The following is a 13,412-nucleotide window of genomic DNA, read 5'->3' on the forward strand; positions in this document are numbered from 1 at the left end:
ATCACGCTACTCACTGAACGTGTCTTCTGAGCAAGCTTCTCGTCACACGGCATCTTCAGCACCAGACTGTCTTTCATATAATATATTTTATTTTATATAAGAAAACCACCACCTTAGAGTTTCCATCAATCCCGTCCTGAGTGCTAGACCACATAATATCACAAACCCTACAACATCTTTCCAGTCCTGTTCCCGCTGCTGTCTACCGTAGAAAGATTATTCAAATGCAAATGAAAGCAGGGGAGTCCGTTTTTCGAGGTAATTTAACCCATAATATCATCTGAATTTCATTCATATGATACCGAAGAATTAAACTGGTTTAATATATATATATATATATATATATATATATATATATATATATATATATATATATATATATATATATATATATGGATATTTTAATTAATTTTTAATTTTTATTTCATAATAGTATCTATGGCTTAATTTTAGTCGACGAACTATGTTCAGTCGGGGTTTTATTCCTGCTCATAAACAAGGTATTTTGAATTTAAAATGATATGAAATACATTTTATTTAGTATCTTTTTATTGACACAGAATTGATAAGGCAGTTATTATACATTATTAAAATTTACTAATTGGTAAATATATATCTGTTTGTCTAACTTTTTTAAAGTCGTGAGGTAGAACATACCTCTACGTCAAGACCCTGACCTAGTCTGTTTGGTCCCGAGCTAAGTTTGTCATCTTGTGTGTTAGCTGTTGTGACTGTCGGAGTTCACTGTCTGTCTTTATTCACAGAAATGGAAGAAGTAGAGGAGACATATCCTGGGTTTCAATTCAGTAACTTTGCAAGGTAAGTGTTGACAAAATATTAGAGAGGTTATATTATTGAACATTTGAACAATATTGTGAACGTTGAAAGCAATGTAAATTTGCACTTGCACACCACACTGTTAGAAGTCAAAAATATATTTTTCTAGTGTATTTGTGTGTGTGTTCAGACCGAATATGACCTTCATTTGTGGCGGAAATTAGCCGGGTTTTTGTATCGAATGTTTTTCGTTGGACATTTTCCGAAAAAAATAATGGCTTAGCGAATAAAAATACACCAAAAACAACTAGAAAAACAAAAACCAAACCTAACCGACTCACCATATGATGGAATCACCTATTTCTGGGTCCGACTAATTACCCAAATGTACCCAAATGTAGCCGCAATGAAGTCAAATACTGGTCCTACGTGAATAAATCGGACTGCCAACCACTTCTCGACTAGTATTTGGTGTCACGAAGTCACAAAAAATTGGTAAACTTAATTTAATCTGAGTTAATAGATCGAGTGCATGTACCTAACCTAACACAACTCAGATTAAATTAAGTTAACCAATTTTTTGTGACTTTATGACACCAAATAATAATCGAGAAGTGATTCACAGCCCGATTTACGCTTGTAGAACCATCCTTTGACTTCATTGCGACTACATTTGGGTTCATTTGGGTAATTACTCGCTCCCTCGGTACAAGCACGCGATCTATTAACTCGGTTTAAATTAAATTTTCCAATTTTTTGTGACTGTGACACCAGATACTAGTCGAGAAGTGGTTGGCAGTCCGATTTATTCATGTAGGACCAGTATTTGACTTCATTGTGGCTACATTTAGGTAATTAGTCGGACCGCCTATTTCTTACCTTATTGGCCTGGTTGCTGACGTTGATTCCACATATGTTCTTTGCACTTAGGACACTTTACCGAGATTGGAAGAACACCATGCGATCAAAAAAATGCTATAGTTTTTTCGTTTTTTCCCCAAAACTTGCAATTAGCTCCATATAATTTAAGTGACACCCATCGCAGACTTCCATGGTCGGAACTGAATTTGAATTTTGAAATATGAGAGACCCAGAATTATACTCGAATTTGATTGGGCCAAAATACCGGGAATTAAACCCAAAATCATTTTAGTTGGTTGCAAAAACAAAAATGCTTTTGATTGGCCGCGTGACGTGTACGGGAACGCATGCGCATGATGATTTATGAAGGAGACACACTGTGGGAGGTGAGGTAGGCGATAATGGTGCAAGATTAATGGAAGAAAATAGAGAAAATTTTGGATACGCTTTCTCCGTTATTATACATTTCCGCTGGTAATGTAATAGATGAAAATTATCTTATAATTAGATGTCTTATTCGAATATGATAATAGATTAGTGGTAGGAATGTGTGGTGTGTAAACGCAAAAGTACCGAAATCATTCTCTGGGAATTAATGAAAACAATCCATTTTGTTTTTGGCTCTACTTGGTTTAAATCGAATTACTATTTAAAAGTTGTTTGATTGCTTAAATAACTGCTGTTGATCGATGTCTTATACGGTAATGTCTGAGAACATGGAAATTTAAGAAAACATCAGAAGTTTTTTATTTCATTCCCATTTAGGCAGTGGATATTTTACCGTAAGCGCACTGATTGGATAATCGTCCATTACCAGCGAACAAACCAGTAAATTTGCAGTTTCAGCCCCAACTACTGTTCTACCGCGAATTTTTGTTTTTCCCATGGTAGTTGGTGTGATTCATTCGAGTTTGACCTTCATTTCTTTCGGAAATGAGTCGTCTTGGAGTTAAACCCCCTTTCCTCACACAGAAACCTGACCTAACAAACCAAAGGAACCTACCTAACCTAACTTCCGAGCCGACCCCTGCCATATTAAACAGAAAGTACGGTGAATTTTTCTTTATGCACCGGTCTTTCTCTCGCTGTTATTAATATGTATTTTGCAATGTTTAGACAGTTCTAAGACCCTTTTCTTCTCTGATATTTCAGCTGGAAATTAAGGATAACCAAGATATTTATTTTTCAATATTATTAGATTTCGGCAGTCACAAGTGTTGCCATTTGTTGTTTACGTCTCACAGAGAAGGTCTGACTACCTATCAAACAGTGCTCCTTACCTCCGTGTTGGCTTCTTAAGGGTCAACAGCGCATGTGCGGGGGTTGGTGTGGGAGTTTCTTATTGGCTGTAGCGATATGAGACATAATTGGGCAAGGGTTTTTTGTCTTAGCCAATGAACAAAGCGTGGGTGTTTCGGGAGCGGAGATTTGAATTTTCAGTACAAGATATGGCTAAACAGGTTGAAAAGCTGTGCCGACATTGTGATAGAGATTATTTTACGTCAATTGCTCAGTTTCGTCAAAAAAAAAAAAATAGTGAGCCATTTCATTTTTTAGAAAACACAGTGTATTACCGAACAATGTTATTTGTCCAAAGTGTAATAATCAGTGTACACTGCATGAAGAACAGCACATTTGGCCTGATTTTTCTTCAGATTAAGGTAAGAGGGAAAAAGAGGTTAGGTTAGGTTGGGTTTTTTTTGGGGGGGGGGGGGGTTACAGTCCACCGCAGATCATCAAATACCAACTCGTACCATCTCGGATAACCAACTCGGACCACTTAGATTAACGAACTCGGACTAAAAAGTAAAAGTTTAAAAATTTTTGCCTGAATGGTAAAAGTACAATGATAAAAAAGCTTCATATATTGTAAGGGGAAGGGGAATTGATTTGTTATTATTATCTTTTCATTCTATCTTATTAATATATTAATGTACACATGTGGAAGAGGTAATCTCTTTTCTTTTATACTATATATATAATTTTTTATTTAGTTCACAATTAGATCACTTTTCCTGGAAACCTGACAACGATATGAGTTACTTAATGCACAAAGGCAGAACATACCATACAGAAAACTCGGATCAAATAACAATGACCCCAAATGGATAAATAATTATTTAAAGAATATTATTGGCCAAAGGAAGGCTATAGGTAGGAGAATAAATCGTGATGAAGTTTACCTCTGAGATTATTATAAGGTACTGGCCAGTAGGGCTAAGACCGAGATAAGAAAAGTAAAGACAAATAATGAAATGAAGGTAGCATGGGAGGCAAAGTCAAACCCCAAGGGATTCTTTCAGATGTATCAAACTAAGGCCCAAATGCAAGATCAGCCGTGGTGTACACCATGCCATGGTATCTCGGCGGTGGTAATACAATGGAGTGAAAATTTTGTGATTATTCAAGATGGGCCATGGTGGTACCCGACTGTCGTTTGTTGTTACTACGTCATCGTAGTGTAGTCAGGTGTACCAACTGGCGGAAGACTTTGGGGTTGGTATGCTTGTACCCTGAAAACGTTGTCAGTGGCACGAAACGTTTGCTCTTGCTACACGATTTACGAGCATGAAAAACTTGAATCCCAAGCGAAGGTGCACCTCATTTTCCTATTTTCTTGGATGATAAGCCAATTCTGGGAATAAAATACGATCATTTACAGTGAATATAGGTAAATAAAGCCTGTGACAACCATAAAAACGTAGGAATTGAGTGTAATATCTGTTCCTTTCTTCTTTATCCTTATTAAATCTAACAATAACTTGGGGTTGGGTGAGTGTAATAAAGAGAACTATGGCCTGTTCTGTGGATGAAGTCAGTAGAATATAGCAAAGTACAATATTAGGTATTATAATTTTGTTATGACAGTGATGAACTCTCTGTACAGATGAATTGGGATAAAATCTTGAAAAAATATCACCATAACTGTTAGTTTTCTATCAAACAGGAAATTTCTTTATACAGGTACCAAAATTTTTACTTTCATATTATACAAGGCCAGTTATCTACAAGATATGAAAACTTGAGATAATGTTTCCTCCTTTTCTCCACCTGATTATAGTAATGCAATAAATACCCTTTCAAAAAAACAAGACATGAACACTTTCCCAATGTCAGGAGTAAAAATGTATACAATATGTTAAGACATGGACTAAACCAGAAGTCGAAGAAAAGTCTCTGTTGTTTAAAAAGTCTTTTATTTGGAAAAATATTACAGTGAACCCTCACTTTACGCGGTTAATTCAACCCACTGTGGCCCGCGTATAGTGAGAAACGCGTAAAGTGAACAACATAACATATGGGATTAATTGAAATAGAGACCGGGCCGACCCCCAAACTCCACTTTTTCCTGACACAATACATACGTTTTACTAAAAATAACATCTTAACTTTTGATGGTATTCACCCACACATAATATAGAAGGGAACAGTCAATAAGAGAAGAATAAACTGAAGGTTAGGTTAGAAAAAAACAAGGTTGGGGTTAACACTTACGTTAGTAGAAGAGGTGGGTCGGCGTAGGGGAATGGAGGCTGGTTCCGAGGCAGAGGGCAGGCTACTGGCCCTTAGGTGAGTCTTCATCGGTGTCATCTACACTTACTAGTGCCTCCCTGACAAATCCCTCAAAGTCATCATCACTGCCTCTGCCTCTGTCACTATCACTGGCTTGGGCTGGCTGTGGTGGGTTGCGGGCGAAGAACTCTGTTATGCTTTGCTGACGGCTGGTGTTTGTGTTGTCGTGATAAACCTTGACGTAGGGCTCCATAGTCTGCAACAGCTGGGTAGTGAAGATTTCATACCTGTTTGCGTCAGGGTCGTCGGAAAGGAGGGGCTTGACTTTCTCAATACACTCGATGGCACCCCTAACATTACTATGGGATAAGTGGCGTTCTTCTTGGGGTGACGCACCACCTGCCTCTTCACTGACGTCATCATCATCTACCATCTCGTCGGTAGTCACATGAGGATCCCTTATCACCTCCAGGATGTCGTCGTTGATGGTCTCGGAGAAGCCTGCAACTGTAACACACTGCGCAGCTTCTCTGGCAAGGTCCACTGCTACTGCAACAGTCTGAACCTCACCAGTCACAGATTTACTCTGCCTAACACCTGGAATGCCTTGCAACACATGTCTCCATGCGTGACGAACAGTTGCTACAGACAGCTGATCCCATGTCTCCACCAAGAAGTCCACAGCTTTCTTGACGTTGAATGTTCTCCAGAATTGTTTTAAAGGTACTTCTTGCTCTGCCAACTGTTGATTCTCGTTGTCTTCGCTCTTGCTATCGGTGTTGGTGTCACTCAGGTTACGCAACTCTTCCTTGGTGTTGGTGTAGTCGTTCAGGAGGTTGAATTTTTTAGCAGAGAATGCAGCTTTTACATTACAGATCAATTCTTGGTCCATGGGCTGTAATATAGACGTAGTGTTGGGAGGAAGGAAAACCACTTTTACGTTGGGGTGACGATCTAACAGTAGGGGCGAGTGTCCTGGTGTGTTGTCCAGCAGCAACAAAATCTTGAATGGCACATTGTTGCTCACAGAATTTCTTCACATCGGGAATGAAACAGTCATCAAACCAGGAGAGAACATCCACGCCTTACGTCGGTCAGCCAGTGGACATTTAGCTTGGTCATGTCCATGCTCTTGTAGGCGTGCGGCTTGCGTGCTGTGTGGATCATCGATAACTTGAGCTTACAGGTACCGGAGGCATTGGTGGTAAACAGGATGGTGATGCACGCCTTCTGCAACTTCCGGCCCCGACACTTGCTTGCATTCTTCACAACGAAGGTCTTGGAAGGTAGCTTTTTCCAAAAAACACCAGATTCGTCCATGTTAAACACCTGGTCGTCGGTGTACTGTCCTTCCATAATCTCACGTAAAAACGGAGGAAATTCCCTAGCCGCAACACGGTCAGCACTAGCTTCTTCACCACTAATGTTGATATTGGTGATCTTGTTCCTCTTCTTAAACCTCTGTAACCACCCAGAGGAAGCATTAAAGGGTTTGGGCTCTGTAATTCCCATCTTTCGTGACACTGCAATGTACAGTTCACGTGCGTACTCCTTAACAGAGCGCGTGTCGACCGCCATGTTCCGTCGCGCCTGACGCACCAAGTAGCTCACAAGTAATTTTTCCGTCTTGAGAAGCACCTGGTTGTGGCAATACTTGATCATAGAAGCACCTGTAGACTTTGTGATGTTCATGTGCTCCTTTATCTTGGCTGCATCCTTCTTAATTGTCCTGATCGTAGACTCGTTAACACCATGCTGGCGCACGAGATCAACCTGTCTTGTTCCTTTCTCCAACTCTTGTATGATCTTATATTTAATTTCGTAGCTTAACGAGTGTCGTGTCTTCTTTGGCTTAGGGCGGCTGGGTCCAGGTAATGCAAGGTTTCTTTGTGGTGGTGGTGGTCCGGTGGAAGCCATTCTTATGGAACAATGGATACCGATATACACGGTGTAGCCTGGAGGGGTGTAACTGAAGCGGTAGGTCGAGGGGCTTGAACGCTCCCGCGGCGGAGCACGTCATAGTACTACATTAAACCAATCACAGCTAGCAGGGAGGGAGGTAAGGATGCTTTGCCCAATCACAGTCCGCTACGTCATATGACGTAACCGATAACGCAACAAAGACATACACTGCGCAACCTACTCGCGCTGCTTACACAACATGGCGGATGGTGGGAGGTTTGGATCCAAAAATGGCGCGGCGTGAGAGGACCGCCAGCTGCTCTCCGCGTAAAGGGGTACACGCACCGCGGAAAGTGAGCATTCCGGTTTCGGCAGGGTACCGCGTAAACGTGGAAACGCGTAAAGCGAGGGTTGACTGTCCATGTAAATACTGTGTATAGATCCTCACCAGAAAGCCTTCATATAGATAGTGTGCAGACATTTGTTTACAAGGCATATACTCAACTATTATGGAAATGAAGACATGTTAGGTTAGATTAGGTTCATCTTGTGAGGAAATATCATGGAACCTGTATACAGTAGGTACAGTCATGAAAGTCTACCAACTAATCAGAGACTAATAATATTAAACATAGAACAAGATGATAATTAAATGGTTTGAAAATATCCTCAATACAGTCTGCAATGTTAATTGCAAATCATTCCTGCATTTTTTAATGTTTAATATAAACTGTAATAATAATAAGGATAAAAATACAATGATAATGCTTATTTCAGAATATAGCCTTTATTAAAAGCAGGATATGTTATAATATATGGATGATCAAGAGTAAAGTATTTTAAAAGAAAAATCATCCACAAATTTCACAAATACATTAATACGTAATATCCACGCATGTATGCAGAGTGTAAAATAAAAAAAAATAATAATAATTAAGGCATACAGTACGTTATGATTTCTCCAAGGTATATGTTCAGAAAATTCCAGAAACTTCATTTTTTCTGGTCTATGAGTAATTTGGGGATTTTACGGAAAGTCTCCAAATATTTCTGTTCTGAGTCTGCTAACCAGTTCCGAGGTTAGGTTAGAAAGCAAATTCCAAAATCTTCCCTGGAACCGGAAAAAATCCCCATCAATCAAATGATACCAAGATTTATTTCTTCAGTATTGGTGGTGAAAGGTGAATAGTCAGCTGTATCTCTACCTGTAATTGAAAATAAAGTCATTAATATTGTGTTAGTTAAATTTGCGAATTTTGAAACATCTATATTTATGAGGGTTAATATTTATAAGTTTCCAACATCTAAATATTGAGGGTAATTTTGTCTGTTAAAAAAAAATAAAAATAAAAAATTCCAAAGGAAACTCAGATTTGTTTGGTTTGATATGCAACACACACTAAAAAAAATATTGTTGTTTTTTTTAATGTATTGTATTGTAGTGTATATTGTTATGGTGATTCCAAAACTTTGATCTTTTTTTTTTTTTTTTTTTGAGAAATTCAGAGAACAAAAATTATAACCCCTTTTAAATTTTAATGATCTATATAAAAATGTTAACCTAACTTAACCTAACTGGAAACTGACTTAACTATCATAAAATAAAGTACAGTTGTACCCCACTTAACGCGGTCAATAGAACCCAGAGGGTCCCGCGTTAAGTGAACAACAGAACATATGGGATTAATTCCAATAGAAACCAGCCCGACCCCCAAACTCCACTTTTTGAAGACACATAACTATGTTGTAGTAAAAATAACATCTTAATTTTATGATGGTACATGCACACAATTAATACTTAAGAGAAATAGAGAAATACAGTCGCCAAGTTAATGTCCATTCAAATAATGGACTCAACTCCCTCCCCCTCTTCTCACACTACACTGCTGGCTCTTCCCTCTGAGAAATTTTTGGGGGAAAACCAGGTATAGTAATAAATAATACCTCAAACTAAAGTTAGGATAATATAATTGACATTGCTGGATTCCTTGTAAGACCAGGAATATTTTGAATATAAATGTCATATATTTTGCACAAAAGATAACATATTTACTCGAGAAAACATTTTATCTAAAATTTGTATGTCTAATGCAAAATATATGATGTTTATATTCAAAATGATCACCAAATTATAAGAATTCCAGCAATGTAAATTATATTCTGGTCGGGTAATTTGTATGAATTTTATGAGCTAAAACAAATATCTTCAGTTAATAAAAAAAAAAATATTCTTCACGACACTATCTGTCAATCAAAGTACCGCACCTTGCCTCCCCCCCTCTTCCAACCGCGCGGTCAGTCCCAACCCTCCCCCCCACCTCCCACCAAGAGAAAGAGTGGGTGAAAAAAATAAATTTTAACATTTTGTATTAAATACTACCTCAGATTAAAGTTAGGATAATATAATTGACATTGCTGGATTCCTTGTAAGACCAGGAATATTTTGAATATAAATGTCATATATTTTGCACAAAAGATAACATATTTACTAGAGAAAACATTTTATCTAAAATTTGTATGTCTGATACAATATATATGATGTTTATATTCAAAATGATCATCAAATTATAAGAATTCCAGCAATGTAAATTATATTCTGACCGGGTAATTTGTATGAATTTTATGAGCTAAAACAAATATCTTCAGTTAATAAAAAAAAAAATATTCTTCACAGGGTAACAGATGGTCGGTCGGTCCCTCCCCCCACCCCCCACCAACCGTCCCAAGGAGATGTATGGGGAAACCAGAATATTTAACTTTTTAGTAATAAATAATACCTCAAACTAAAGTTAGGATAATATAATTGACATTGCTGGATTCCTTGTAAGACCAGGAATATTTTGAATATAAATGTCATATTTTGCACAAAAGATAACATATTTACTAGAGAAAACATATTATCTAAAATTTGTATGTCTAATGCAAAATATATGATGTTTATATTCAAAATGATCACCAAATTATAAGAATTCCAGCAATGTAAATTATATTCTGGCCGGGTAATTTGTATGAATTTTATGAGCTAAAACAGGCAGTCAGGCAGGGTGGCGGGTGGGGCAAATCTAAAAATAACGTCTCGAGCCGGACACGCAACCGCGTATATGTGGAAAAAATCCGTGTTAAGTGAAAGTTCAGCTCTGGCGAGGCACCGCGTATATGAAAAAACGCGTTAAGTGAAACCGCGTTAGGCGGGGTAATACTGTACAGTAGAAGTCCAAAAATCCGGACTGCTTGGGGATTGGGCCGATCCGAATTTTCCGGATTCTCAGGCAGTACTTTTAAAATTCAAATTTAAGGAGGAATAAAGAAGAGGTGAACAGGTACATTTTGATAGTTTATTCATTAGCAAATATAGCATGCTTCATTTATCAAAACGAGCAGTTTTGATGAAAAAGCTGTGAATTCTAGAATTTTATTCTTTGCCTTTTTTATATCATAAATTGTAGACTTTCCAATGTCGTATGTTTCCATTAGAACAGTATTGCTCACACCTCGTTCTAGTTTCTTTCTCTTCACACAACGAAGTTTATCTACTTTAGGAGCCATTATTATGGGCTTGTACAGTACTCTGTAAATGGAAAGAGTTAGACTCAAAATATTGTTAGATTACAATGGTATTCTAGTCATACTGTGCTTGAGATAATGCATTCACGGAAATGTAATATTTTTGCTGAAATGACGTACGTATTACAGTGGAAAGTGGGATAAAATCGTGACAAAACAATGACTTTCGCTTTCTTTCGTTCAAAAGATGTTACCGTAATCGCTTTTCGAATGGTTATCAGTTAAAAAACTGTTGTATTACAATAATTTTCTATCCTAATTGACTTGAATAAATACTACGATATCATATTTCTGAATATTTTCATTAAAATCCATCAAAATCATTTTCCTTGTCATCGTCTGCAGCACCAAACAGCTTCTCCCAGTCTTCTCCTTGAACAGGGCTAGAGGGTACGTGTTTTTCGAATCGTTTTCAGTTAAAAAACTATTACATCACACGTATATTTTACCTAAACTGCGCCTGAATGAATATATTCTCGGAAATAACTAGTAGTTTTGCTGAAACATGATGTATTTCAATGTAAAATAGGATAAAATACACGACGAAAACAAAAGATTTTACCTAAGCTTCCGATGTTCTTGAGATGTTACTCGTTTTTTTAATAGTTTTCTGTTAAAATTCTGTTATATTACAATGATATTCTTTTCATACTGTGCTTGATATAATACATTCACGGAAATGTAATACCGGTATTTTTGCTGAAATTACGTACGTATTACAGTGGAAAGTGGGATAAAATCGTGACGAAAACAATGACTTTCCCTCCTAATTGACTTGAATAAATACTTGAATGGAAATATACAATATTTTTGTTGAAACTACCCGCGTTTCAGTGTGAAGTGTCGTAATAATAAATGTTAAACAATTTGCCCGCTAAAAAAAATGTTTTTGAAAAGTCCGGATTTCTGGCATCCGGATTTTTGGACCTTTACTGTATACTGTCTTTCACAATTTAAAGGTTGGATTAAGGACAAATTCACTTAGGTTAATTTCTGGTTACAGTTAATTAGTCAAGTCTGACATATTTCTGTTGTCATCATTAGAATGTACGTATATCACATTTATTGAAGATTCATAATTTCATTACCTTTGAATATCCAAGAATTGTAATATAAAAACAATTAACGGTAAAGGGAGTCATACCTGTGATTACTTTCTACAATTATTACATCTAGCTATAATTGAGTAGAGCATCAAGGTGAGTTAGGTAAGATACAAGGAGTTTAAAGATGAAAATGTATTACAGTCTCTCCTCGACTTACGACGGTGTTCCGTCCCGACGACCAGGTGGTAATACCTGAAATATTGTTATAAAATATTATCATCAATGACTTCTTTTGGTATTAAACAATACAATTTGGTGCTAATTTTTTCCTCTTACATAAAGTAGCTTTGGTGTATAGGGTGAAACATCTATCATGAAGTGATTGTCATTTGAACTTTACTGAGTCTGAATTTGTAAAAAAACAAGACTAATGTTTTTGATCTACTCATAATCAATTTGGTAAAAAATTAATGTTTAGGTCATCCACCTACTTGGCATTTGAAAAAACATAATTTCAATGTCACCTAACTAACCCAACTTAACTAATCTAACGTAACCTAACTTAACTGGTAAAAATCGGTCAAATTAAAATCATTAAATTCGCTGGATTGCCAAAAAGATAATAATATCATAAATTCTATTTACTTTAGAAGGTTTTATCCATTTTTGTTGAAATCATGGACATACTGTCAATGGCAAAGTTAATTAATATCACCACTCCAACTGTTGGCCCAAACAAGTCGTAAAGTAGTTCTTTCTTGTAATACATTGAGTCACTAAGGGAATAAAAAAATAAATCATGAATTTAGGTCACTGAATTTATCTTATTAGTAGCAAATTGTGGTTAAACTGATGCACAAATGAAACATGCCTGGGAAATACCTAGCACTACAGTAGTTACCTGGCATATTTGGACTTATTAAAATATGAAATCTAGGCTAATAAGTAATTATACTAAGGAAATAATTATTTTGGTAGTGCTGGACGGTTATTAATTGCGCTCATTACGAAAATTGGGTCGATATTAATTCTGATAAAGTACGTCCATTGACCATCACGGATGGACCAGTTTGGATTCACCTGGCATTGGTTACCAGGCATATTTGGACTTATTAAAGTGTGAAATTTATGCTACAAAGTATTTATACTAAGGAAATAATTATTTTGGTAGTGCTGGACTGTTATTAATTGCCCTCATTACGAAAATTGGGTCGATATTAATTCTGATAAAGGATTTCATTCACCATCCCAGAGGAAGCTGTTCTCACCACTCTTCAAATAGACCATTTACGACTTTTTTTCTAGTTTAATTTGATTTCAATACATTTCTACACATAAATTAGTTGTATTAGTTATCTTAAAGGCTTACCTTTTATGATGGTTAGGCAAATTTGAAGGATATAAACGGCGATGAGACAAGTAGAGGCTGGCGGCATATTTCGTACACAAACACTGACCGCTTTTACAAAGAACAATACAATTCTGCATGTGCTGTTCTATATGGAGTACAGGTTGTACCTCTCTAGTCCGGTAACCTCGGGACCTGACTGGTGCCGGACCATGGAAATTGCCGGACCTTGGAAATTCACCCTTTTCCTGGATAGACAGTGACTTGTGCTTATGCCTGGAAGCACTAGCACCACTTTCTCTGCATCATGGTCTCTTTGAAGACATATTGAAGGGTTAAATGTCGTATAGTAGCTTCTCAAATTTCGCGAGTTTTTAATTCTTAACGTATTTTATTGAAAC

The 13,412-nt window shown here is 36.9% G+C and overlaps 1 protein-coding gene across 1 annotated transcript in view; it reads left to right on the top strand.

Moving 5' to 3' along the window:
* The first annotated feature begins 680 nt into the window (after positions 1–680).
* Positions 681–13,412, top strand: part of LOC121866172 (proteasome subunit beta type-7-like) — a 76,880-nt gene continuing 64,148 nt past the window's right edge. Inside the window, exon 1 of the mRNA XM_042365777.1 lies at positions 681–819. Coding sequence (XP_042221711.1) covers positions 767–819 — 53 coding nt within the window. The 5' untranslated portion in view covers positions 681–766. The remainder of the gene's footprint in view (positions 820–13,412) is intronic.

Source organism: Homarus americanus, unplaced genomic scaffold (genome assembly GCF_018991925.1).
Source record: "Homarus americanus isolate GMGI-L3 unplaced genomic scaffold, GMGI_Hamer_2.0 scaffold32583, whole genome shotgun sequence".
Classification (NCBI taxonomy): domain Eukaryota; kingdom Metazoa; phylum Arthropoda; class Malacostraca; order Decapoda; family Nephropidae; genus Homarus; species Homarus americanus.